We start from the raw sequence: 23,311 nt of genomic DNA, 5'->3' as shown, positions 1-23,311 counted from the left end.
TAAAATTGAAAAACTTGGGGAGTAACGTAACGAATGAAATGGGACAGCTGCAAAGTTAGGAGGATTAACCGCCTCGTAATTTCCCTTGGAGGATGCAAGCGTGTGTTTTTAATACCGTCGATTTGATTTATCGCGAAGGTCGCGGACGAAGGAAGAAATTACCGCGCGAGATAGCAAAAAAAAAAAAAAGTACACGAGCAATTAAAGTAAACGTACGTACAGTGGCAATTTTCTTTATCGTCGATCTGAATCCAAATCGCGGCGACCTTTCACGTTTCGGTTGTTAGCTATCGACGAATTTCCCCGTGCGTCGCAGCAATATCCGAAAACGGCACTTATTGCAAACGATTGAGGACCGGCACGTGCAAACTCTCGTTCTCTATTAAAGCTACTGGATTGGAGAAATAATGAAGCTGAGAAAGATGCTGATCTTTTGGTCAACGCAATCGAGGCCAGTTCGATCGAGAAGGCTTAAAACTCGGCGATTCGGCTGTTTATTACAAACCTTTAAGAATCCATCTTGAAAGTGGAAAATGGCCCTTCATAACATCCAAGTACTGCGATTTCCCTTTATTCTAAATATTTTATCCGCGTTTTAAGAACCTTTATTTGACGACGTACGTATATTTTATATTTCCATGTATCGCGCGGCGATAATTCCGTTTTCGTTTTATAATACGCTCGTTTGAAAATATCCGTAAAATATCCGGTTTCGCGTGTGTCTGACAGGTCGGCCATACCGTCTGCTGTTATTGGGCATAGTCGACCTAATTGCTTAGAATTTAAAGTGTATGAGTTGGAAATAAGTGCGGGCTATTTACTACTTTCCTGCACGTCCGAAAATTTCACGCGCGAAAAGATTTTTCCAGAAAAGAACGGAAGAAAGAAAGAGTCGAGACGAGAAGGAGGATCAGCGTAAATTCGTTTCAACAATTGTCTCACGAATCTCTCTCTCTCTCTCTCTCTCTCTCTCTCTAAAAATCACTTCGTATTTATGAAATTTTACATCGAAAACAAAACTGTGCGCGTTCAACAATGCCGCGAACAAGCTGCTGTTTTTAAAAGGTTCGCGCGGTGGCAAGCAGAACAGAGAAAGAGAGAGAAAGAGAGAGAAAGAGTGAAAGGTATCTCCATCAGTGTGCAAACAAGAAACGGAATGAAGATGCATCTGGTGAGCATTGCCAAGTTTACACTGCGAAACGGTCGCGTTAATTCCAAGGACAGATCCCTCGGATAACAAGAATCGTCGATGCGACGGTACAACCAACCACCAGTTCTTCCAGACGCCCGGGGATTTCGACGATTTTAATCCTGAGGGCCCGGATTCAGCTTGATCCACCAATTCCCACCAGCAGCCCTGCTACTGCAAACAGAATCAATCCAGTTCCACCACCGCGTTGTAACTCTGCGCTGCAATTCTCTTCGCTTCGACCCGGTTTTCGCTTCTCCTCTTCTTTTCGTTAATAATTTACATTTAGCTAGCAAAAGATTTCCCCGATTATTTCCGGGGCGCCGGTTATATTTATCGAAGTGAAATTGGAAGTTTTGCGGGGTTTTTTTTCAATCTGCCGCGGTGTGTTGGAAAGAAGATGGCGGGAATATTAATGAGATTCCGGGACAAAGTGTATTCGGGAGGTAAAGTGAATTCCCCGTGTCCGGCGCTCCGGTTTCCCCTGTGGATAACAGCCATTTTAGAAAAACGTTCTAAGTAAAGTCACATTACGTATTTTTCTTTTTTAATTATCGGGATTATCGAAAATTTCGACAGGAGATCGGGGAAATTTGTCGCCCGGTGTTTCGGTTGACGAATCACACGCGTTTCGCCGTGTATGCGCGTATATACCGTGCAACAAGTTCAACTTCATTTTAGGTTGCGGTTTAATTACCACTGATTTCGTCGAATCCGCGTTGATCGTCTCTTCGTTAAATATTGACGTCAATGATTTAGTACGTTTCGTATCCAATCTGTTGCTATCTCGATGCAATTATTTATTGATCTGCACAAATAAAACAAATTTTTCAGTCTATATTTCGCACAATCATTTCCAGAAGGAAGACAGTTTGCAGAAAAAATCCTCTAATTTGTAAAATGTGCACGTCTTTCGCTTGTATCAAGACAAGACATCATCCATCTAGTAGATAATACAAAAATACACAGGACACAATGTGGAACTAGTAGGGCAGACTCGTGACTGTACCATTTTGTACCACATACATAAAATATTCCCACGAAATTTCTACAAATATTTACAGCTCTTTCTTTCAAGTCACGATATTAATAAAATTTCAAAATTTCTAATTTTGTCCTTCATACGTGATATATTCAAAATATATATCTCGTGAGCCCTCGAAAATTACGTACGAATCCAGTCTAAGTACGAAAATATTTAACTACAAATTACAACTGCAACAAAGGAAAATAAAAAAAAAGAAGGAAGAATACCAGTCGAAACGTCGTAGAGTCGTAACATCGTAAGATACTTGGTCAACGCGAGAAGCAAGAAAGATGATCGTGTAAAACTACGACAGGGACGAGAAATTTTCGTCGAATGAAAATACGGAACGGACAGGTTTTCATCCCTTTGAGCCGATGGCAGCCCGCCGGGGGTCCATTTGACTGCATTGACGATTCGTTCGGTGTAGTTTATCGGGGGTTGGAGAGGGGGAGAGGCGAGTTCTCTCTAGCTTCTCTTTCTCTTATCCTCTCTTCATCTTACTCGGGGAAACTTTCGACGAGTAATCCGTTACGAAAGTTATCGGGTATAACGTGCACGGAATTTCCGTAAATACGGATAATCGAGAAACGTGCCAGCCTCCTCTGTTTCCCTTTCTTCGCTGTGTTCCTCTTTCTCTCTCTCTCTCTTTCTCTCTTTTCTCTTTTCCACTCTCGTCGTGCCTCTCTGCACTCTGGTGGCGGTCCCACTTCGCGAACTATCGATCCACGCTGCAAGATATCGCGTTGGAATTGAGGTTGCGCGAAGAAGGATTTCGCAGTCAAGCTCGATTTTTTTTCGGATTTCGAACGCCTCTTGAAATACAAAAACTCTTTCAAGGTAGGAGCGTTTCTTTGATATGAAAACTACTACGTCAAAGTGGTAGATATCTCATTTTCGATCAAATGAACGTCAACTTTTATCGGATGGAGTAACGTTTCTTTGCATTAGCTATTTTATTTCAATCACGATATGAGAAGTAATCGGAAAATTTCTAAAGTTTTTCTTCGATCTGAAGGTTCTTTCCTCTTTAAATGTTCGATGAATGTTAAGAAACAAATTACTCGAAACAGTTGTCAAATTCAGGATTCAAAGTTCTCTCCTTTCCAGAGACGTGTGATGTCGGAAAAGTTCTCATTGCCGGGTGAAATGTGAAATGATCGTCAGAATTCTGCGAGGGAAAGAGTGCTGGAAGGAACGTGTTTCCACAAATTTCACGAATGATCCAGCGTAGGTAACAGGATTGCTTATGGCCAGTTGTTCCGCGCACGTTCCAGATACGTTATTTTCGCAAACGGTTCCCGAGAAACCTGGCTCTTGGCTGGCTCTCGATCGCCCTTTCCTTCTTTCCGCCTCCGTCGTGAAAAACAGCGGCGTTCTGTTATCGCAGAATCGAGCAACAGCGCGTGTTTTTCTTTATATCGGGCCAAGTGTGGTGGATCTCGTCGCTTGGCCATCGGACGGAGAGAATGGCCCCCTAAGACAGACTTCCATCTTCTCGAAAAATAGGAAACCCGACTTCTTAGACCACGGCGACGAAAACGGCGGTCACTGCCCCTCGAAAGTTTTGCTTTATTTCTGCCTCGCCTCGGCGAACGAGCCATTCGTAAGCTATTCGATCGAGCTGCATTTCGTATGATTTTGACAAGGTCGAATCACGTTCTGCTCCCCTCAGATCTCGTAATCTCACCGTCGACGACGTCGTCGTGCTTGTATTTTCACGAACCTATGAGCAATTTACGTGGCGATTGCGTTTCTTTTTCAACACGGTACTTTCAAACGAATTTCCTGAAAGGAATCGGGAGCAAAAACGAATCGCGTTCCCGTGGCGCGTCGCTTTTTAATTATAATTTTGCCGTTATACGCCGGTATCTTTGACGCCGGTGTATACCACGACAGAATAGAATACAGAGAGTTTCGTTGTTCCAACCACTTTTGAGAAGGAGGGTGACAAACTCAAAGTGATCCACGGTAACTTCAATTGTTTGTATGAAATTAATTGTGCGAGATTGTTCAATTAAAATGTGCACTTTATATTTTACTATGGCGGAAATACTTTCGCGAATTGACTCATTGAACTTATAGAACTGGGGCTTGAATAAATAATACGTGTTATCTTCGAAATGTTGCAGTTTCTCGCGTTTAGGTTCGTTCATTTGCAAATAATAATCATAGAAACGATCACAGATGAAAAAGGATTTTTACGAGAAGATAGGGTTTGACCAAGTTTCAGCAAGAATGAACGTGACACTTACGTGAAATGAAAATTTCACAACCTCTGAAAAATCTGCACGGGAGGGAACGGCGTTACTTTAAGAATTAAACGCGAGTCGCGTGTTCGTCGACCCACTTACCTGTCGGTATTCTTTCGACGATTTTCTCGCCAAAAAAAAAAAAAAAAAAAAAAAAAAACAGAGAGTCCTCCGTGGGCTCTTACAATTTTTAATCCAGCCTCGGAGTTACTCAACCGTGAAAATCTTCGCGAAACGCGAAAGTGTATGACGAGCCTAATCGTCGAGTGTACGACGTGTCGGCGGGCTAAATTCTCGTTGGCCGTCCGAACGAAGTACAGTCTGGCGAATACCCGCGTGATAGCCTTTCGATAGAGGGACTCAAAGGGGGCAGAGTCGCTCAGGGCGAAACACAGAGGAGGAAGAAACTATGCGAAACGGTGAAACCGAGTTGGGAACCGCGAAAGCCGCACTGCAGAGTTGAGACGCTCCTTAACAAGGAATCTCAACTACTCATTACGCGAGAACGTTTCTACATCCATCGTTTCCTCAAAATCCCGCCGGGCATTTGCTAGACGTTTCAGCCGATTATGCTGGCTGCGCCGGAAACAATGGCTAATCGTTCTTCCAAGCGTTTCGCCCGGTGATCTTGAAACTTTTGCTAACAAAAGTACGTACGGAGAGCGTACGGAGTGAAAGTGTACTTGCAGAGTGCACTTTGACAGACACGAGTGGAAGAAATATTACCTTGACCAAAAAGTAACTGCGTTTTCTTTTTCTTTTTCTTGTGCAAGCGAAAGGCGACTTTCTTTTAATGACAAACGTAGAACCTTATTAGAATATTGGCCGTTTCTCAATGGGCAACTCCGCGATTCCGCGTTCAAAATGGTTCTTATCCTCGTCAGCAGTGAAATTTAGCAAATCAATTCTGACACTGCCGTAGTTTGAAGGCTTCTTCATATCACGTACACGCCAGATAGTGTTTCACGAGCTTGCACAGCGTTTTTCTCCCTTTTTGATAAAATATGACGAAAATGTTCCTTCTTGATTTGTAAAATCGGCGCCAGCTAATCACAATTATTACATTTTTTTTTTTTTCTAAAACAACGAAGGATCAAATTATTGTACGATGAATTTGCAATTAATAAAATAAAGTTAGTTACATTTTAAGATATATAGAGGAAAACGCAGTAATACTACTTTCTAGCCAACGAAAGAAGTATTTTTAAATCCGAAACCTTTTTTTAGTTAATTCAACATTTCCTCTTCTTTGCAATTCTATGAATTTAGGAAAAGAATGAAGTATCTGTAGCATGGTGATATTTGACAAAGTATATTTCTATAATGGCGAAGATTCCTTTCGTTACGTCGATGTACGTCGAATCTCTGTAGAAATTTACCATTCGAATGTCATCGGATTCACTAATCTGAGAGAATTGCACTACTTCATTTACATTTTTTAACGCATTTACGCAGCTCTCGCGAATCGTTTCGAAAGATAAACAAAGAACGTAATTAGCCGACTGACTGCAAAGACGAAGGATGAATTAATTCGCGTGCAAATTTGATCGATATTTAACGCGCTTAAAACGGTGAGAAGTCAGCCCTTTGTTTTTGAACCACGGCCCGCCCAACCTGAAGCTCCATCTCGTCAGGGCCTGTTTGTATTTAATAATTATTACGGACGGAGTCCGTTGATCGTGGCGTGTTAACACGAGTTTAACACCGAGTGGAATCCCATTGCCGTAATGGTGACGTAATCCCGAGGGGATTAAGAATTTAAAGCGCGCGGACGTTGTCAGGGGGATGAAATGGCGAGGGTGTGTCTGCGTATACGCAGGAAAAGTGAACGATCGAAAGAAGGGGACTCTGTCACCGTCCCTTTCCATCGATGGAAATTACGTTTACTGGCGCAGGTTAAACAACAACGCAATGTAATAATAACCGGCGGGAATTCTTTGAAATAACAGATGAAATATAGCGTACGCAGTATACAGTTCATATATATATATATATATATATATATATATATATATATATATATATATATACTACGTTTAATCCGCAAGTAGAGACACCTTGTCTCTTGTTTTGCAGATTAAAAAAAAAAAAAGGGGGGATCTCCTTTGTAACATCGAAACGAGTTCTAATTTTTCTCTGAATGCGAAACTGGCCGGCAAACTGCGCGCAACGCAGCCGTTAGATATGGTTGAAGACCATGAGGAGATACGGTAGGTGAGTTACCGTTCTCTGTGGCAAACACAACTGGTGATCACAATCGGGCGAATACGAAAATAAAGAATTCTCGGATAAGAGACCTTTTTTTCGTATAACAATTTGCCTAGCAACTCTTTCTGAAATGAACGATCCGTGAATGATTCTGATACTCCTGGAAGGCAATTGTCTCGCGGTATCAGCCTCCGTGCACACGCAGTCGTACAAAAAGTTACCTATTTACGCTTTGTAGCGCGATCACCCGGTGTATAAACTGGCTGCATAAACCGGTATTAACAATTCTCTCTCTCTCTCTCTCTCTCTCTCTCTCGACGTTGCATCGGATTTTTTTATCGGTCGACGAGGTTCAGCCAGTAACAGGTGTCCCGGTAAGTAGCGTTTTGCATTCCGGATACGGGAAATGATGGATCGTCGGGTAATTCGATGCCGTTGTTCCACGAGAAAGCTGCCAGCGGAAAGCGAGACGCGACGCGCAAAGGGGTGAGAGTGAGGGGTGGCAAGGGACAAATGTAAGAACAAAACGAAACGCGGAGAGATTGGAGAGACAAACCGACTGTTAATTTGGCATTAGGTTTTATTTTATAAAACACAGATATTCGGTTTTTATAGTTTACAATCACTTCCCTCTGAGATCTATACGATGCAGTGGCTTTCTACTGTTCTATATTCTTTTGTCTTTTTCATCATTCAGTATATATATATATATATACACATACACGCACATAGATGCTATCTTATCAACACCACGTGCAAACATGATTTATAGTTATTTCTAACACCGGCAAAAAATAAAAAAGAATGTCCAGCATGCCTGTATCACGACACGGATTTCTACATATTCGAAGGAAAAAAGGCTTCCCCATTGATGGAGTTAATTATAACCTGGGGAAATAGTTAGTTACGGGGCGGACATTTTCCTTTCCGTGCACTTTGAGAATCGTGCGTGATTGCTCGAGTTGAACGAGTTCCAGGTTCGATCCGCGACGCGAGCACACGCGACTTCCAATTGGGAAAGATTATTTCGCCAAATTCACTGTGTTTAATTAAACTTGTTGAAATAATACGGTAATGGGAGGATTTAATAGAGATTATCAAAGCTCGGTCTTCCTTTTCACCTTTTTTATCGAAGCAGGAACCTGGCGCGCGCGGATTAAACGGTTCGTTGGCAAACGAACGGAGTAATTAAATGAAGTGAAAAAAGCGTGACGAGGATGTACCGCGCCTAAAATAATTTCCCCCGCGGAGGAACGAGAAAGAGGATTTGTCTTTCGCGGGGAAATTATTATCGAGAGTTACTGAATTATTATTACAAAGGGAAGTCGAATCGATCGTTCGCAGAACGATTCAAGACAAAGGAATTCCTTTTCATTCTCGCTTTCCTCGAAATTTCAGATTTTGACGACTTGCAGAAATAGAATTGCAATTAGCTGAATGCACAGTGTTTGAAATTTATTCAGTCTATAGAAAGAAACGGGACAGTCGCGTAATTACGACAGGAATAACTGGAAGCCGTTTCTAACTAAATTACAGTTAGCGCGGCACGTTAATTAATTACCATTGGCACCGTTGTACCAGCTTCGTTAGAACGCGGAAAGTAATACGGAACTTTGATGTCCCCGTTGTTGAAAATCGACCGGCACTCTGTCAACAGCGAAACATCACGCGAGCACCACCAGTCAGCACCGTGCAGCCCCGGCTGCATTTCACTGTCTATATTGCACATTCTCGCCGGATCTAATAATTAATGTAAACAGAATTTAATACCATTTTTCGATCATCACTCGTCCTATCCAACGAAGATGATTAAATATTTCCACTTGTCAAGCGTGAACGTATTTATACGTTGACTCGCGGGATAATCGTGATTATTTAACAATTATCATTGATTTAACGTCTGTATTTTACGTGTATTTTATCACGATGACGTTGGTAAAATTTGACCATCGTGCTTACTCGAGGGAATGTCGACGAGAAATTTTAGAATTTTGTTCGATTATATATATATATATATTCGTGCTACAATTCGTTACTTTACGCTAGATTGATACTCGTTCCGCAATACCAAGTGTTAACTTTGTTTTGTAGTTCGTAGTTGGGGATGCACGAAATGCAACTTGATTCCGTATCTGAATCGAATCTGAAACTCCTCATTGCGTTAGGATCTATCGATGAATAACTTGATTACGTCCGGAGGATACATCCACAGTATAGTTTGTAATAGTACGAAGTTTACCAGCAACGATACTTCCAAGACGCGGATACCAAGGACAACTTCTTCTTTCGTCGACCAACAACACGTAGAGTTGCATAAATTATCATCGTAGTGTTACAGTATTAATTATATAATTATCATACGTTAGTATCCATTTAATGCAGCATCGTAGATAAATGATGCAAATTCTTCAATTGTAAAACTAACTGACGACGCAAGGTAATTCCCACGTAAGACAGTCGACCAACGAATTCGATCAAACTCGCTTTTCCGTGAGCTTGATTCCAACAAATGGGGGAGAAAAAATGGAAACAACAGCGAACGAAACGTACGGAGAGTAATGAATCCCTCGCTTTGGTCATTTTACATCGCGACTTGTTCGTACGTTGTGGACCGAGCTGAACGCCGAGCTGCGCCGACAAAAACGTACAATCGGGATACCCTCGAGTCATATCCGATCTGATTATCGTCGTAATTAATAGTCATCGGAATTTGTTGACTGACTCGACGTTGCCGCCCGGATGATCGAATATCGCGAAACGCCCTGTGTCGTTTTTAATCCGCGCGCATTTTCAAGTTAATTTTTCATCTGACCGCCGATTCATCTTGCCCCCTCTATCGCTACTGGTATTAATTCCTTCAAGAGAAGGAAAGAGAGAGAGAGAGAAAGAGAGAAATGATAACGCGGCTAATTGAACGCGAAACGATTAAATGACACAGAACGGAATAACGTTTACAATAGGGAGGGTGATCAATAGGAAACGGGGTGGCGATGTTGCAAAAGGAGTTGCACGCTCGGCGATCAAATAATTTTAAATACAAATACACCGATAATTCGCGATTTACACGAGAAACGAAGTTTCAAGTGTTCGGTCGCGAACGTTTCGGTTCGTTCGATCGTTTCGGTTGCCACTCGAGGAGGTGAACAACGGGCGATCCTTTGATCACGTTGCAAAGTGGACATCTTAAAATACCGATAGCAAGGGTTCGACCTAATTAGGTAATGATCTGTTCCGTCGAAATCTACGGCTTTGCCTTCGGCCGTGTGAAAATCCCTGAAACGATCTCTCAGGCCGGCTGGCACGCTTCGTTTAACTGCTTTGCAGACAACTAAAGTGAGAGTAATGGCGAAACGCTGATGCCGCATTGTTGCTAAAATATAATTCGGGAATTATCGCGATCCGCTGGTGTAAATGAAATACCGATGCTACCTTGGAAATGTAATTTCAATTTAAACAATCGCGATGGCGTTGCGTTCAGTTTGCCCTTTCGGATGATTAAATATTGTTCGTTGCATCGACTTGAATAATCCGACCCCAGCGATTCGGCAAGATTTTTCGGGAATTGATGTTTTGTGGATCGGATTCTCATTGACCTTTGCGAAAGAGATCCCCTTTGACGATCACATTGTCAAAGAACAATATCGTTGGGAGGAAAAAAAAAAAAACGTCAAGATCAAACATTACAACAAATCAAATTCACACATGCTATCTCTGACTCGTTTCAAGCCTCGATCCATCGCGAAACATCAAAATCACGAAAAATCGTGTTAAGAGCTCGATGTAGGTGACTCGAAAGAGCAATCTCAAGAGAAAATCCGCGCCTTTGATTGCAGCCGTGCGAGAACCCGAGCGATTTCCGGGCGGAGCAATGCGCCGCGTTCGACGACGTGCCGTACAGTGGTCAACTGTTAAAATGGTATCCACATTACGATCCGACCAGGCCGTGCGCTTTGATCTGCCGTGGCGAGCAATCGCTGGAAAACACTGGCAGTCGGCTGCGACAGGAAACGTCTGTTGAAAAGACGCTTCCGCATGATGCCACCGACGCTTTGCAGCTCGACAGCGAAGAAACGATCGTGGTCCAGCTCGCTGACAAGGTGGACGATGGCACCAAGTGCTACACGGACAGCATGGACGTTTGCATTGGTGGTGATTGCATGGTGAGTGATTAGTATCTTCTTTTTATATTCATTTATAATCGTCTCTTTATATTCATCTAATAATATATATTTGCATAATGTTATATTATATCGAAATTAATATTTCACATGTACATAGAAGTTATTTTATTTTTATACTACGTAATACGTTTATAAATATGATATACACATAAATATATATACATACGTGTATATACATTTCCCAGTATATTATTTTGTTTAATAATCATAGGAAAGAAATATTCTTCGTAATTATAAAATTCAATCTGTCAGTTTCGTTGAAACATTATTTTATTATTTAAATTATTTTATATAATTAGAGCGTATACTTTTGAGCAAATTCATATAGTTTTGAAAATAATTTACAAAGCGTTTCCACCCATTAAATGTTATAACTTCGGATAGTTTATATGGTTTTGTGCATTTATTAGTCTTTTAGAAGTTTTACAGATTTATTAGCTACTTTCAAGAATGGAAACGAGTTGGGGACGTTAGATTTTACAAACAGAGTCCTCTAATCATTCCGTATATAACGTCACATTATAATACTGAAAAAAAAAAAGAAAGAGAGATATCATTATACAGTGAAATAATTGTTTTTTTTTTTTTCGTTTGCTTTTTCCAAGTCATAATTGCGCTTGTCCGAGAAAGAAACGTGTCAGGCGCAGCCCGTTAATTTCGCTCTCGCAAAACGGGCAGCTCAGAGTTTCGTTCAGTTAGAATCCAATTTGATAAGTGAGCCGTGGTTCATTCGATTCGAAGGAAGTTGGCGCCAGCGTAACCGGAAACGTTTATCTCCCGGGGGAGAGCAATTTTTGCGCCGGTGTCAGTATCCCTTCCGGTGCGCCATATTTTGTACTTTGCACGAAAGTTCGCGAGTTCGGCCTGCCAAACCGCACTCCATCCAATCTTGTGTTTTACGCACGCCCGAGTACGATTTCTGGCTGGCGTTTAATCGAGCATAGTGCAACGCGGCCCGCGAGAATGTACCGGCACAAATTCAATTACACGAATTAATTGAAAAATATCTGGAAGAAGGGTTGAGAAACGGCAGGAGCCAACGGCTGGTAAAAAAGGAAACGAGAAAACAATCAGCATTTGGACCAGCTAGCTAGGGGAAATTCTCGAAAAATTAATTGGCTTAGGTACCTCGGTTCGTCGAAGGCGAAACCTGTACAAAATTGAAGTATAATAATTCAGAATGCATATAAATATTTCAAAGTAGAGAGCCGCTTTAAACGCTGGTCGAATCGTCTGTAGAAATATCTGTTGTTAGAGCGCGGTATTAAAAATGAACGGCGTGAATTAACGTGAGAATTATTTAAGAAATAATCTCGCACGATGAAAGCGGTTGCACCCCCGTATAATTTCGACTACAAATAAATACCAATTGCAGAGATAGCATTAATTCGAACACAGGATGCGGATGATTATCATCCGAACCATATTGCGCGATAAATTACTAATTAATATCGTTTGCGAGAGTGTTATAAATTTTTATCTCGCAATTTCACCGTTTAACGCACCGCGCGCGAAACGCGCGACTAATCGGCACGGCTCGTAATTCGTAGAATTGTCGTGCGGAACTTAACTTGTTTTATCGTTAAACTTGTAAACCGTGAGAGAGAGAGAGAGAGAGAGTTTATTAGCACCAGTAACTTGTAGCTCGTGCCGCGTAAAATTTCGTTAACGACATCGGTCGAATTGCGCACCGACAACGAGATCACGGGGACCATGGGGAAGTCTTCGTGTTCGAAGACGCGACGAATGCAAACTATTCGAATGACGTGGCACGCCAGAAATTTCCGTTATCGATCGTTCCACGCTCTGTCAATATTTGACGCAATTCGCCCGGACCGAAATGAAACTTCGTTTTGTTACTAATTGAATACGCGTTGCAATCTTTAAATTAATTAACAATAATGGACAGCCCCCGACACGCTTATTACGTTTGATTAAATTTATTGCAAACAAATTATCCTCTCGTGTCGCGTAATTTCATAACAAATGAACTGCGCCGAAACGAACGAAAATAATCGCCTGACTCGTCCGGATGCGTTTACGTTTCGCGCAAATAACGTCATTGACTTTTTAAGCATTACGTGCCCGCTCGATGAAAATGACGACGCGCGTTTCGAGAATTAAACGATCGATAACGAGGTCCGGGTTCATCATATTTCGTTACAATAACATCGCGATACCCAGCTACACACTCTCTCCCTCTCGCATCCGAATATTATTTAGGCTAGCGTGCGCTGTACATATATATTGCATTTGTTTACTAGTCCGCGGAATATAAGCAGAATATCGTTATAAAATCATTTCTCTGGTTGAAACTTTGTCTTCGTGTTTTAGTCTTCTGCGTTGGTTCGTGTACAAATTAAATTTATCGACCAGGAGGAATCGATCGCAGCCCTGCCCGGTATTCTGCACGTATGATTCAATTAATAATATAATAGCAAAGATTGATTTAATAAACAGCGCATCGTCCACGTGAGTTGTTGATGAAAGTTGATTGCTTTTACCGTCGGCCAATTCTCGAAATCTAATGTGCTCGTGACGAAAGACCGAAGGTCTATGTAAGTGCACTCGAGATCAGTGATATAGGTCTGACACTGGTCAGACGTGCAGAGTAGTCGCGTAACCTGTAACACGCGCCCGATTGATTCTGACCAGGCGAACAACCATCGCGTCAATTTTCCGGGGAACTTGAGCGTGACAATTTTCAAAATACCACAAAGGATCGTGGCGTTGACAGTTTTTCGTAAATAAAGTACCTACCAACTTCTCGAAAGTGTCGCGTCGCGAACACAGAGGGAATGTCTCTCCCGTGTCGGGTGCTCGACGAATTTCGAAGATTTTATTCGCAAGTTTTGTTCCGTGCCCGTTAATACGCGTTTGAAGCACTCGCCCACGCAGACGCAAACGCGAACGAGTGATACTCGTCGGGTTCAAAGCTGATTTCATTTGTGCCGGAGATGCGGGTATCTTTGAAGCTCATACGGGGAGATTTTAGATTTCCTTCTCTACAAAACCGTAAATTTCCCCAAAGCGAGGGAGAGAGAGAGAGAGAGAGAGAGAGAAAATGCGGAATACGTTTCCGAAAAAACAAACGATCCGAATTTCAGTTGTAACGCGATGTTAATGCGAAAACGTGTGCGCCGTGGGTTTGAAATGTTTCCATATTTAAATACAAGGTGTTTGCATTTTTTAACGAACCGCGCGTTTTTTACGGAAAGAACGTAGGGGAACGGTCGGTCTCGATCGACCTTAGCATCATCTGTCCGTCCATCCGCGTCTCTTCCTTTCGTTTCGAAGCAACGAAGCTTCCATTTCTTTCTAGTTTATATTCGCCGCCACCGTAGAAAACCCGGAAGCGAGTCGACCGAGGGATAATTAATTAAAAGCAGAGATCAGACTTTTAAATATGCGATCGTAGTCCGGGCCCTTGGCTCTGGATTACGCTGAAAGCGTCGGTTAAGAATTAAGTCGCAATTGCTGCAACCCTTGTCGAAACTTGGTGGAGGAGGAAGAAAGTTCCGGCTGAAACTCGAGGCCGGGGAAATTTGTTTCAGGTGGGGCATACAGTGTGCCCCTCCTCTATCTGCTTGAATCTTTTTCCATCCCCTCTCCCCTCTGCTCTGTTTCGTTCAACGCTGGACCGGTCCTAAACTTATTCATAAGTATCTTGGTTTCTAGCCGTGTGATTTCACTGCTTCCCTCTTTTTCTTTTCCATCATCGGCGAAGGAAAATGCGAACTAACGAGGCGTCGTCTGCTCGTCTTGGGCCAATATTTACCATGGGTGCGTCTGGACGCCCGCACTTCTCCGTCCATTAACTTAATTCGATCTTACTTTACACCGTTGACGACTCTGTGTACCGAGAGACAAGCCACCGTTGAGAGAGGGCTACTTTCGTCGATTAACCCCTTAAGTAGTCGCTAGCCGTCTTAAGTCTGAGAACGCTAACACCAGGTGACGTACACCAATATTGATATTGTTTATCGTTTCGTCTACCTAAACTAAACGCCCTCTGCCTCCGCTTCGTCCGGAGATATCGTCCAGTCTCGCGAAACTATCGCTCGAGGAATATTTGACGATTGAAATGAGAAAAGAAAATTTCAGAGATAACAAATCGGAGGAATCTCTTTCGAGACACCGAAAGCGGTGTTACAAACCTTCAACAACCTTCTGGCAGAGTTTCGCCGAAAGATAGAGTTCCCCTGTCTTTGAAGAATTCGAGAATAGATAAAATATTCCGCATAGACGGAAGAAGTTGCACAAGTAGAGATGATTCACGAGTGCTGTGACTGAGGAGGGAGGGAGAGAGGGGGAGGGGGGGGGGGCGCGTCAAGAAATAATTAACGGGATTTCATAGCGACGACAGTGGCGGCGAAGTTGGAAGGACAATATCTAATCAGCAGACGGGTCCACGTAATTAAGCACTAACCGAGCTCCGGTAAACGCAAACTGGTTTTGCATTATTAAAGCGGCGGCGAGTTTCCTTCCCTCGCGTTGGACACGCTCGATAAGTGCGCGACGCTTTTGTGCTATATCGCAACTCATTAGAGTTTGTCTTCTATCCACGGAAATTCCACCGATTGTTCCGTTCCGCGTGCTTTTCCACGTGCACGCTTGAATGTAACTTGTAACGCTAGTCGTCCACCGTATTGTCGTGTTCCTGTCGCTGTATCGTCGAATTTGCACGCAAATTTTTATTACCTTCTACTCGTCAATATTCTACACATTTCGGTAGAGAAACTCGACTAGCCAAGTATCGTGGCAACAAGATTAATATCAGTTAAGAAGAAACTGTAAACTGCTGCAAAAATCAATAATTCGTAGTTGTAAAAAGTAAAATTAATTTATACGCATACGTAGGTACGAATTTCCTTCGCTTGGACTTGAAAAAAAGAAAAAAGAAAAGCCTGTCTGAAGATTATTCGAGCACAGTACAAAGCCATCCAGCTTCGTTTTAAAGAGCTCTTCGATAGGAGCAAAAAAAAAAAAAAAAAGAATTAAAGAAAAAGGTATACGAGAAATTAGGGATATACAAGCGATTCGGCGTGGCTGCGCGATAAATTCCATCGTTTCAGTGAAACTGGCTAAAATAAGGCGGACAAAGTGATCGAGTCCGTCTGCAGCCGGAAAATCCCATTCTCCGGGAAACTATGTTAAAAGGCAGAAACGAGTGTAGAGAAAAGAAAGTCTGGGACGGGGGTTCTCGAATGGGATGGCGGCGACGAGGGAGAAACTCACGGCGGCGGGGAAAAGGGTGTATTCAGCGTAATGGGCTAACTCCGATGGATAGCAAGGATTGTGGATGGTGTACCGGCTGCCGAATGGAACCTTGAAAGCCGGTTTGAATAATTGAACGCCAGTCAAATTTACGTAACGAAATAGCCGGGAGGCGGAAAGTCGCGGAAATCACCGATTTACCTTTCGACCAGAGTCTTGTTATCTAACAGCGGGATAAAAAGTTGGCGAGTGGCTTTGCTTTATTCTTCAACCTTTTATCTTTGAATTGGTAATTTCTTTTAATTGTATTATAGGATGAATTGACGAGAGAATTTTTCCATGTTGACAGATCCAATGATATTACCGTCTTGAGGCATCATTTCTAAATAGAAAAATATATTAATAGTTTAAGTTTATAATCCGATAGTTTCATAGAGAGATAGTAACTGTTGTTTCTAATTATCCATTTATCTTTAATTTGTACACATATCGTTGTTGTAATTCAGTCAATGTTTGAATACTTATTGTATTGTTAACGATGAATGTTAAGAATATTAAAGGCCACGATTACACAAATGTTGATTGACATCTACCTCTTTTTCTCGCTATCGATCGTCGTCGAAGGAATCACCTTTACAGTTAATTTATTCGCCGGGTCTCTTGTTCGTGGAATTCAAAGAATCCACCGGCCGTTTCGAAATGAGTACTCATATCCCCGCGGCTCATAAACGGCCATTGGCCGTGGTATTTACTGGATTTGAAGGTATTATTTGCACGGATCGGGGCGAGGATAGCCAAAGCCCGCGGTAGAAAAAGAGAGAGTGACGAAGATCGACGCCGTTAAGTTCCACGATATTTCATTTTGCACGCCCGACCGGCTGGCCGTTTCTCTTGGCTTGTTTACCTAGAGAAATAACCGGTTGCTTCGATGGTCCTATCCTTCAATTACGGGGCTCCGCTGCAGGTTTCCACTTCTCCGGCAAAGTAAACCTAATCCTGAGCGCCCGTATTGTGTGTCTCTTCCGTTCTGTTTGCGCGCGCGTGCGCCCGCGCGCGCTCACGTGTACTGTGGACAGAGTGGCGCGCTCGCGCGCACACAGGTACACAGACACACATACACACACGAACACATTCACGTGCGTGCGTGTGCGAGACCTGTCCCTTTCACATTTGTCCCTGACAGAGTTTAAAAATCGTCGGACTCCGGTCGAGATTCAGCTAGACTAGAAGAGAATCTCCATGAATCTTTTAAACGTCCAAAATGAGTTTCGAAATAAGGGTCGTTTTCAATTCGCTGCCGTTGTCCTTCGAGAAACGGATGAAAATTACATCAACTCGTTCTCGAATATTAACAAAGAATTGGTAAATGCATTTGTCCTGGCTGATGAAACTGTTTGAATACGTTTGGAAATTTCTACGAGTGTGTTATAATAAAACATTTCGAAATTTTATTAACTTCTTGCGCTGGAATGACATGCCATGCACGTCGAAAATTTTTTGTCCCAAAATTGCAATATTTTCTCAGTTTTTTTTTTTTTTTTTTTTAAGTATATTTAAGTATAACCCAGGCAAAACAAATAATAAATTTATTATTTCTCAATAATTTCCATCCAGTGATATACCGACGACTTCAAAAAGAAAGCGACGAATTATTGTATACGGTCCGGTCACTCGTTACGGTCCGCAATCAGTTGCCAGCGCAACGTGGTTGACAGTAATTAACTTCGCCGTGCATGTCGATATAATTCGTATGTTTTCTCCTTCTAGATTCTGTTTGATTTTTCCTGCGTTTAGTCTGCCGGTCTCACACTTGTCTCTCGCAAGCTTTGATTTCAAGCATCCTGCGAGAGACGAGTGCATCTCTGACACAGTCGAACACTCGTGATAAACAATCACAGAAGATTTCTGTCCCTGCCGTGTGTACGGTGTAAATACGTTGCATCTGCAGCTTGAAAAAAAGAAAAGATCGCAAATCTCGCCGTCGTGACACGAGCTCGCTCGATTAAAAAACCGACTCTTCAAATAACGAGCCGCGAGATCCCATTTCGTAAGCCTGGTTAAAACGGGTCGAGCCGAGTCAGACTGGCAAAAATAAAGGGAATGAAAACAGAGAAAAAGAGAAAAAAGAAAAAAAGAGAGAAACGAGGTACGTTGTTTCGACGTGTTGCTAAAATCGCTATTCCAGATTTAAACTCCATTCGAATTCCCAGCGGTGTACTCGAGGCCGACCTCCTACACAAGCATCGTACAATGGATGCGCACGTGCATCGGTGCACGGAGTCGAAGAAAGGTCGCGGAACGAATCCGACCTCGTGTAAAATTAAATCTCAATTCGTCCTACCGGTATCGCGAACAAGTCCTATTCGATTCCTCCAGACTGTTTGATCTTTCGTCTTTTTTTTCCTTTCTCTCTTTTGCGTTTCTCTTCTCCCTTTTCTTTCCTTTTTCCTTCCTCTTTCTTCTTCCTTTTTTTTCCAAACCGAAGTTGTAATGCTATTCAATGGCTCCGTTAAATCGTACTTCGTGTGCGAGCGAATAAACTCCCCTGACTTCAACTTCTCCCCTTTTGCTCTTTCACTCGTTTCTTACCTTATTTTTTTTTTCTCCCCCGTTTTTCAATTCTTTTTTCCTTTCTTTCTCTCTGCTCTTTCTTCCCCGTCGAGAAACATGATTCACCAAAGTTACTTTCCACGTGGAATTTTCGCGAGCGGAACGGTGCCCTCCAACTGTCGAAGAATTCCTCCCTCCCTCAAGAAGTGTAAATGCTGTTTCTAAATGCTGGCGAGCGGCGAACGTGTTCCCGGCGAAAGGAAAGACGCGAGCGAGCGCGTTGCACGCGCTTTTGCTTAAGCGAGACAGCGGATTGACAGAATTTATCGAAAAATTCTGCTGCACTGCCGTCGAGATTGGGTATTAGCTTCTCGAAGCTCGTTGGATCGTACCTCGAGGTATCTGCATCTATATTTAATCCGCCAGTCGATCGAACAATACGTACGTACGAGCATGCCAGCGATTTCATCGAACCAATCGAACCAATGAAAAATAGTGGTTCGATGTTGCTCGTGCGATACGACTTTAAAGTCAATGTCTCTTGTCATTAAAAACGAATATAATAAATCGATAATTCAATTATCTTCAGTGATACAGGCACGTAAAGTCTGAAATCCAGTCGACACGCATTCAGATGTAACTTTCAGGAACGCCGAGGCGAGTGTCCTGACAGTTGTTAAACAGATATTCAAATCGTCGACACCGGCCTGATAAAAATCTTCGATCAGCGGCAACCGATCGGATTTCGTTAGGCTCTCTCTCCTTTTTACTCCTCGTTCCATCTATATCCCTCCTCGTCTCGTCTCCTCTTTGCCACCGGCGCGGCGTCTTCGCCACCAGTTTGGTTCGCTCTTCTCGCCCGGATAAGGGATGAATAATGTACTTCCCGACCTCGGAGCAAACCTCCATGCAGCCTGAATGACAAATCAGTTTGCCGTCCGAGCCAGGTCACGAATCGACGTCAGCTTCTCTCATTCGCGTTTTCTATTTTTTCTCTCTCTCTCTCTCTCTCGCTCTCTCTCTTTCTCTCTGTCTTTCTTTCTCCTTCTCTTCTTCCTTCACGAAAAGTACTGCCGCATTCGTACGGAGCAGCAATAGCTGCATTCAGATTCCGCGAAGTGACACTCGCCTCGTTCCTCTCCTCGTTTTCATTGATTAATCTTTCGATGCCCGAGCTCCGCTCGATACACTCGCTATCCGTTCTGTTTCGTCTTCTATTTGCGTTTGACAACACGGGACAAAGGAACACGGGACAAGTCGATTGAAAGAAGGAATAAATTCGGAACGAAAATTCGCGCAGCAGATCGCCTGGGCCGAAATTTGTTTCGCGTTGCGACACGCTTGGTATCAAGAGACTGAGTTAGAGTTCTAGTTTATTGCAAATCGAAGTTGCTCCCGGGGGTGCGTGACATAGCGCGGGATCGTCTTTAGATTATGCGCCCTCCAGGACCAATCGCTCCCGTTTGTTGTAAAACGGCGACTTAGCATAGACCTTCCTCTGTGTTTAAGTACTGATTTACCATCTATTTGATCACGCGAACGAGATTTGCTTAAGTTATAACGGAAGATAATAATTAGGAAAGGGAAACAACGTGAGAAGGAAAAGAGATGTGTGTTTCGTACAGTCGATTCAAGTACAAGGGCTAGATATTTATAATTTTACTAATACAAATGGAAAATTCGAAGCAATTGACTAAAGTGGGATCCATTACGAGCCCCCTGTAACTGTAAATTAACAATTCTCCAACGTTTCCTCATGCTTCTGCAAAAATTTCAAACACAAATCCCCACTATTGACCTAGAATCGAAAGTCCAGGATTTCCCAAAAAATTAATATCGTGAAATATTGTGTTACATTTCTTTGTGTTCTCCACCTCTGTGAAAATATAATTTTACAAATTTGTAAATGAATTTTTTCTCGAGTGTAACTCTAGTTTCAGCGCGAGAAACCTTTGGTAAAAAAAAAAAAAAAAAAAAAGGAAGGGCATCGAGCTCGGTTTTATTAACACCAGACTTGTGTAATTTCTGTTTCAGAAAGTCGGCTGCGACCTGCGAGTCGGCAGCAACAAGAACACGGACCCATGCGGCGTATGCGGAGGAAACGGATCGAGCTGCCAATCGCGATACTCGTGGAGTTTGGAATCGATATCCGCCTGCTCGAAATCATGCGGCGGAGGTGAGTGGTTGGTTACGAAGTTCATTCGGTTGAAGCACTTACAATTAGTTCACCCGGCGGCTAGTCCATTTACATCGACGCTGGGAGCAATGAATTCTAATGAACTTTGAGCTCGCGAATCGTTAAACGTTCCACGGACCCTTTGCCGAAATTAATAACGGCTACTTAGACCGGTCGATCTCCCCGCCTATCGTTACGTTGTACTACTCCTTCAACTTCGGGAATTCCCTTTCTTGCTGTTTCGTACGATGAAACTTCTTATCTTGTTACGTTCGTCTCGTCTCGTGTCACTTTGCAAATTTTTTTTTCAATTATACCAGTGTCTTGCATCAACGGAGGGTACATCAACTTTATTTATAATGAGAATTTATATTAACTTTATTTTTAATATCATATAATTTGACCAAATTATACTTTTACATCGGTGGGAGATACATTAACTTAATTCATAATAGGACTAAATATACGTAATCTTATACGTATTCTTTATTCTGCATCAATGAAAAATGCATTGACATAATTTAACTAACAATACGTAATGTTATAAATTCTGAAATTGTTGTCCTGAAACTTAGAACTGAAGCTTACTTGATAATTGAGACCAACTCCCGTATTTTGTCCTGTACGCACGGGAGAAAAGCACAGAGGATATTTGCACGCGTTTTATTTCTTCGTCTATTTCCGTGAATTTTTTCGACCACGAAATGGAACGTTTCAAATGATTTGAACGTTTTGAATTATATCGACCGCGCGGTTTCGCAAAGTGGAAAATAGTATAAAGATTTAAAGGGGATTCCGCTATATTTCTGAAATGAGGATCTATCGTTCGGGGCAGGATTTTCGTCCACCGGTGCGCTAAATTTGCCTCGTAGATTTTCATAAACGGAATTCTTGGGCGTTCGAGACAGATGAAATTTTACAGAAAAAATATCATTTCTGCGTTTTAGAACGTGTAATAAGTAGAACACACTAGGAAATTGAAAGACGGAACAAAGCTTACGTGAATATTTGTTATTTTAAATAAATAAGTTTTCGTGAAAGATTTGCGAAAAAAGTATTAAAAAAGAGCACTCATACCTCAAGTATTTTAAAGTGTAAAAGTTACAATTGAAACTTTGTACACACTAGAGGAATTTTTTTTCTTTTTAAATTCTAAATTAATTTCTAAATTATTACAATTTCATCGCAGGGGTTCAATATGTATGTGTGTGTGTGTGGGGCCAATGTCAGCACGTTTCTCAGTTTTCCAAGTATCGTTCAATGCTTCTGCTTCATTTTCATTTCTTGAGATAATCGCGACGATAATCAGACACGATCACCAACTTCTCGAAAAAAAGGATCACTTTGCTAGCTTATGATTCTCTTTCTTTTTGGCAGGTTTCAAGATCGCGATGGCAGTGTGTAAGGCTGTCGGTTCTGACGAGAACGTGGTGGACGATAGCTACTGCGATCCGGACAACAAGCCCGAAAAAACCCTGATACCGTGCAACACGCATCCCTGCAGTGCAAAGTGAGTACCTCTTTCAACGTCTGATCTAACGTCTAGTGTCCTTGTCGCTGAACCAATACACAGATTTTCATACCGGAGCGAAACGTGTGACTTACAGTGAATACAAAATAAATATATAGGGAGTGCAGCGTTTGATGGGTATTTTTCACATGTCATGAACGACGTGTTTGCACAGAATCGCGACTAGGAAGTAAAAAGAAGACAGTTCCATCGAGGACGACGTTGATCCTCCGCGTCTGGATCTCTATTCATTACTCTTCCACCATCGTCGCCGAGAAAAAGACTCGATCCGATATCTCTATTTCAGAGATCAATGGCGTTGAATGGACCGAGGTGTTCGAGACGTTGATGACTCAACTTTCCTCGCGCGATTTCTTTGGGATACAGGATTTAACGCGAAGAATTCGTAGTATGAGTGATTCCAGGTTTCTTCGAGCTTCGTTCAAATATTCTATGGGTACGAGCGAGAAAGTAAACGCACGAAGTCTAAAGATTTATTAAAATATCACAACAAATGTGGGAAACGGTCTCTAAAAGTCAGAACGAAGATGCAGCAAACAAACACTAGATCTAATGACGTGTTTCGCAATGAATTTACTAATGTATCTCACGTAAGGACGTGTTGAGAAAAATTATTGGCAGTTTCCAAGTTTTCGAAACGCTCTGCGTCCAGAGGTTGGATCTGTAGTAGGATTCGAGTCTAGGATTAGCAACTGCATTAACGCTGTTCTAATCGACGGGCGAACCTCCCCCTGCGGTACGAGATTGAACGTTTCAGTTTTACGAGCAGACCGGGGAATGTTTGACCCGTTGAGCACGTTCGCGCAGCTGCTCGAAATTCCCGTATTTTCCACGTGCTGTTCGTGAAATCGGAACTCCTACTTTTGGGATTAACGCCGGCCAATCTTCCTGGCTCTGACCAATTTCCTCGCCGTGGCCGCGGACAAAGCAAGCAAGCAAGCAGTCCCGATTATTGTTGGACAGGCCGACGTCGCCCGTGCATG

At 42.4% G+C, this 23,311-nt stretch overlaps 1 protein-coding gene across 3 annotated transcripts in view; it reads left to right on the top strand.

Moving 5' to 3' along the window:
- LOC122534280 (protein madd-4-like) overlaps positions 1 to 23,311 on the top strand; it is a 233,200-nt gene that overhangs the window by 184,582 nt on the left and 25,307 nt on the right. For all 3 annotated transcript variants that reach the window (XM_043664776.1, XM_043664774.1, XM_043664775.1), the window contains 3 exons: positions 10,507 to 10,833; positions 20,656 to 20,797; positions 22,175 to 22,307. In XM_043664776.1, coding sequence (XP_043520711.1) covers positions 10,507 to 10,833; positions 20,656 to 20,797; positions 22,175 to 22,307 — 602 coding nt within the window. The remainder of the gene's footprint in view (positions 1 to 10,506; positions 10,834 to 20,655; positions 20,798 to 22,174; positions 22,308 to 23,311) is intronic.

Source organism: Frieseomelitta varia, unplaced genomic scaffold, assembly GCF_011392965.1.
Source record: "Frieseomelitta varia isolate USP_RPSP 00005682 unplaced genomic scaffold, Fvar_1.2 scaffold_582, whole genome shotgun sequence".
Classification (NCBI taxonomy): Eukaryota; Metazoa; Arthropoda; class Insecta; order Hymenoptera; family Apidae; genus Frieseomelitta; species Frieseomelitta varia.
This window is presented reverse-complemented; position numbering and strand designations above follow the sequence as displayed.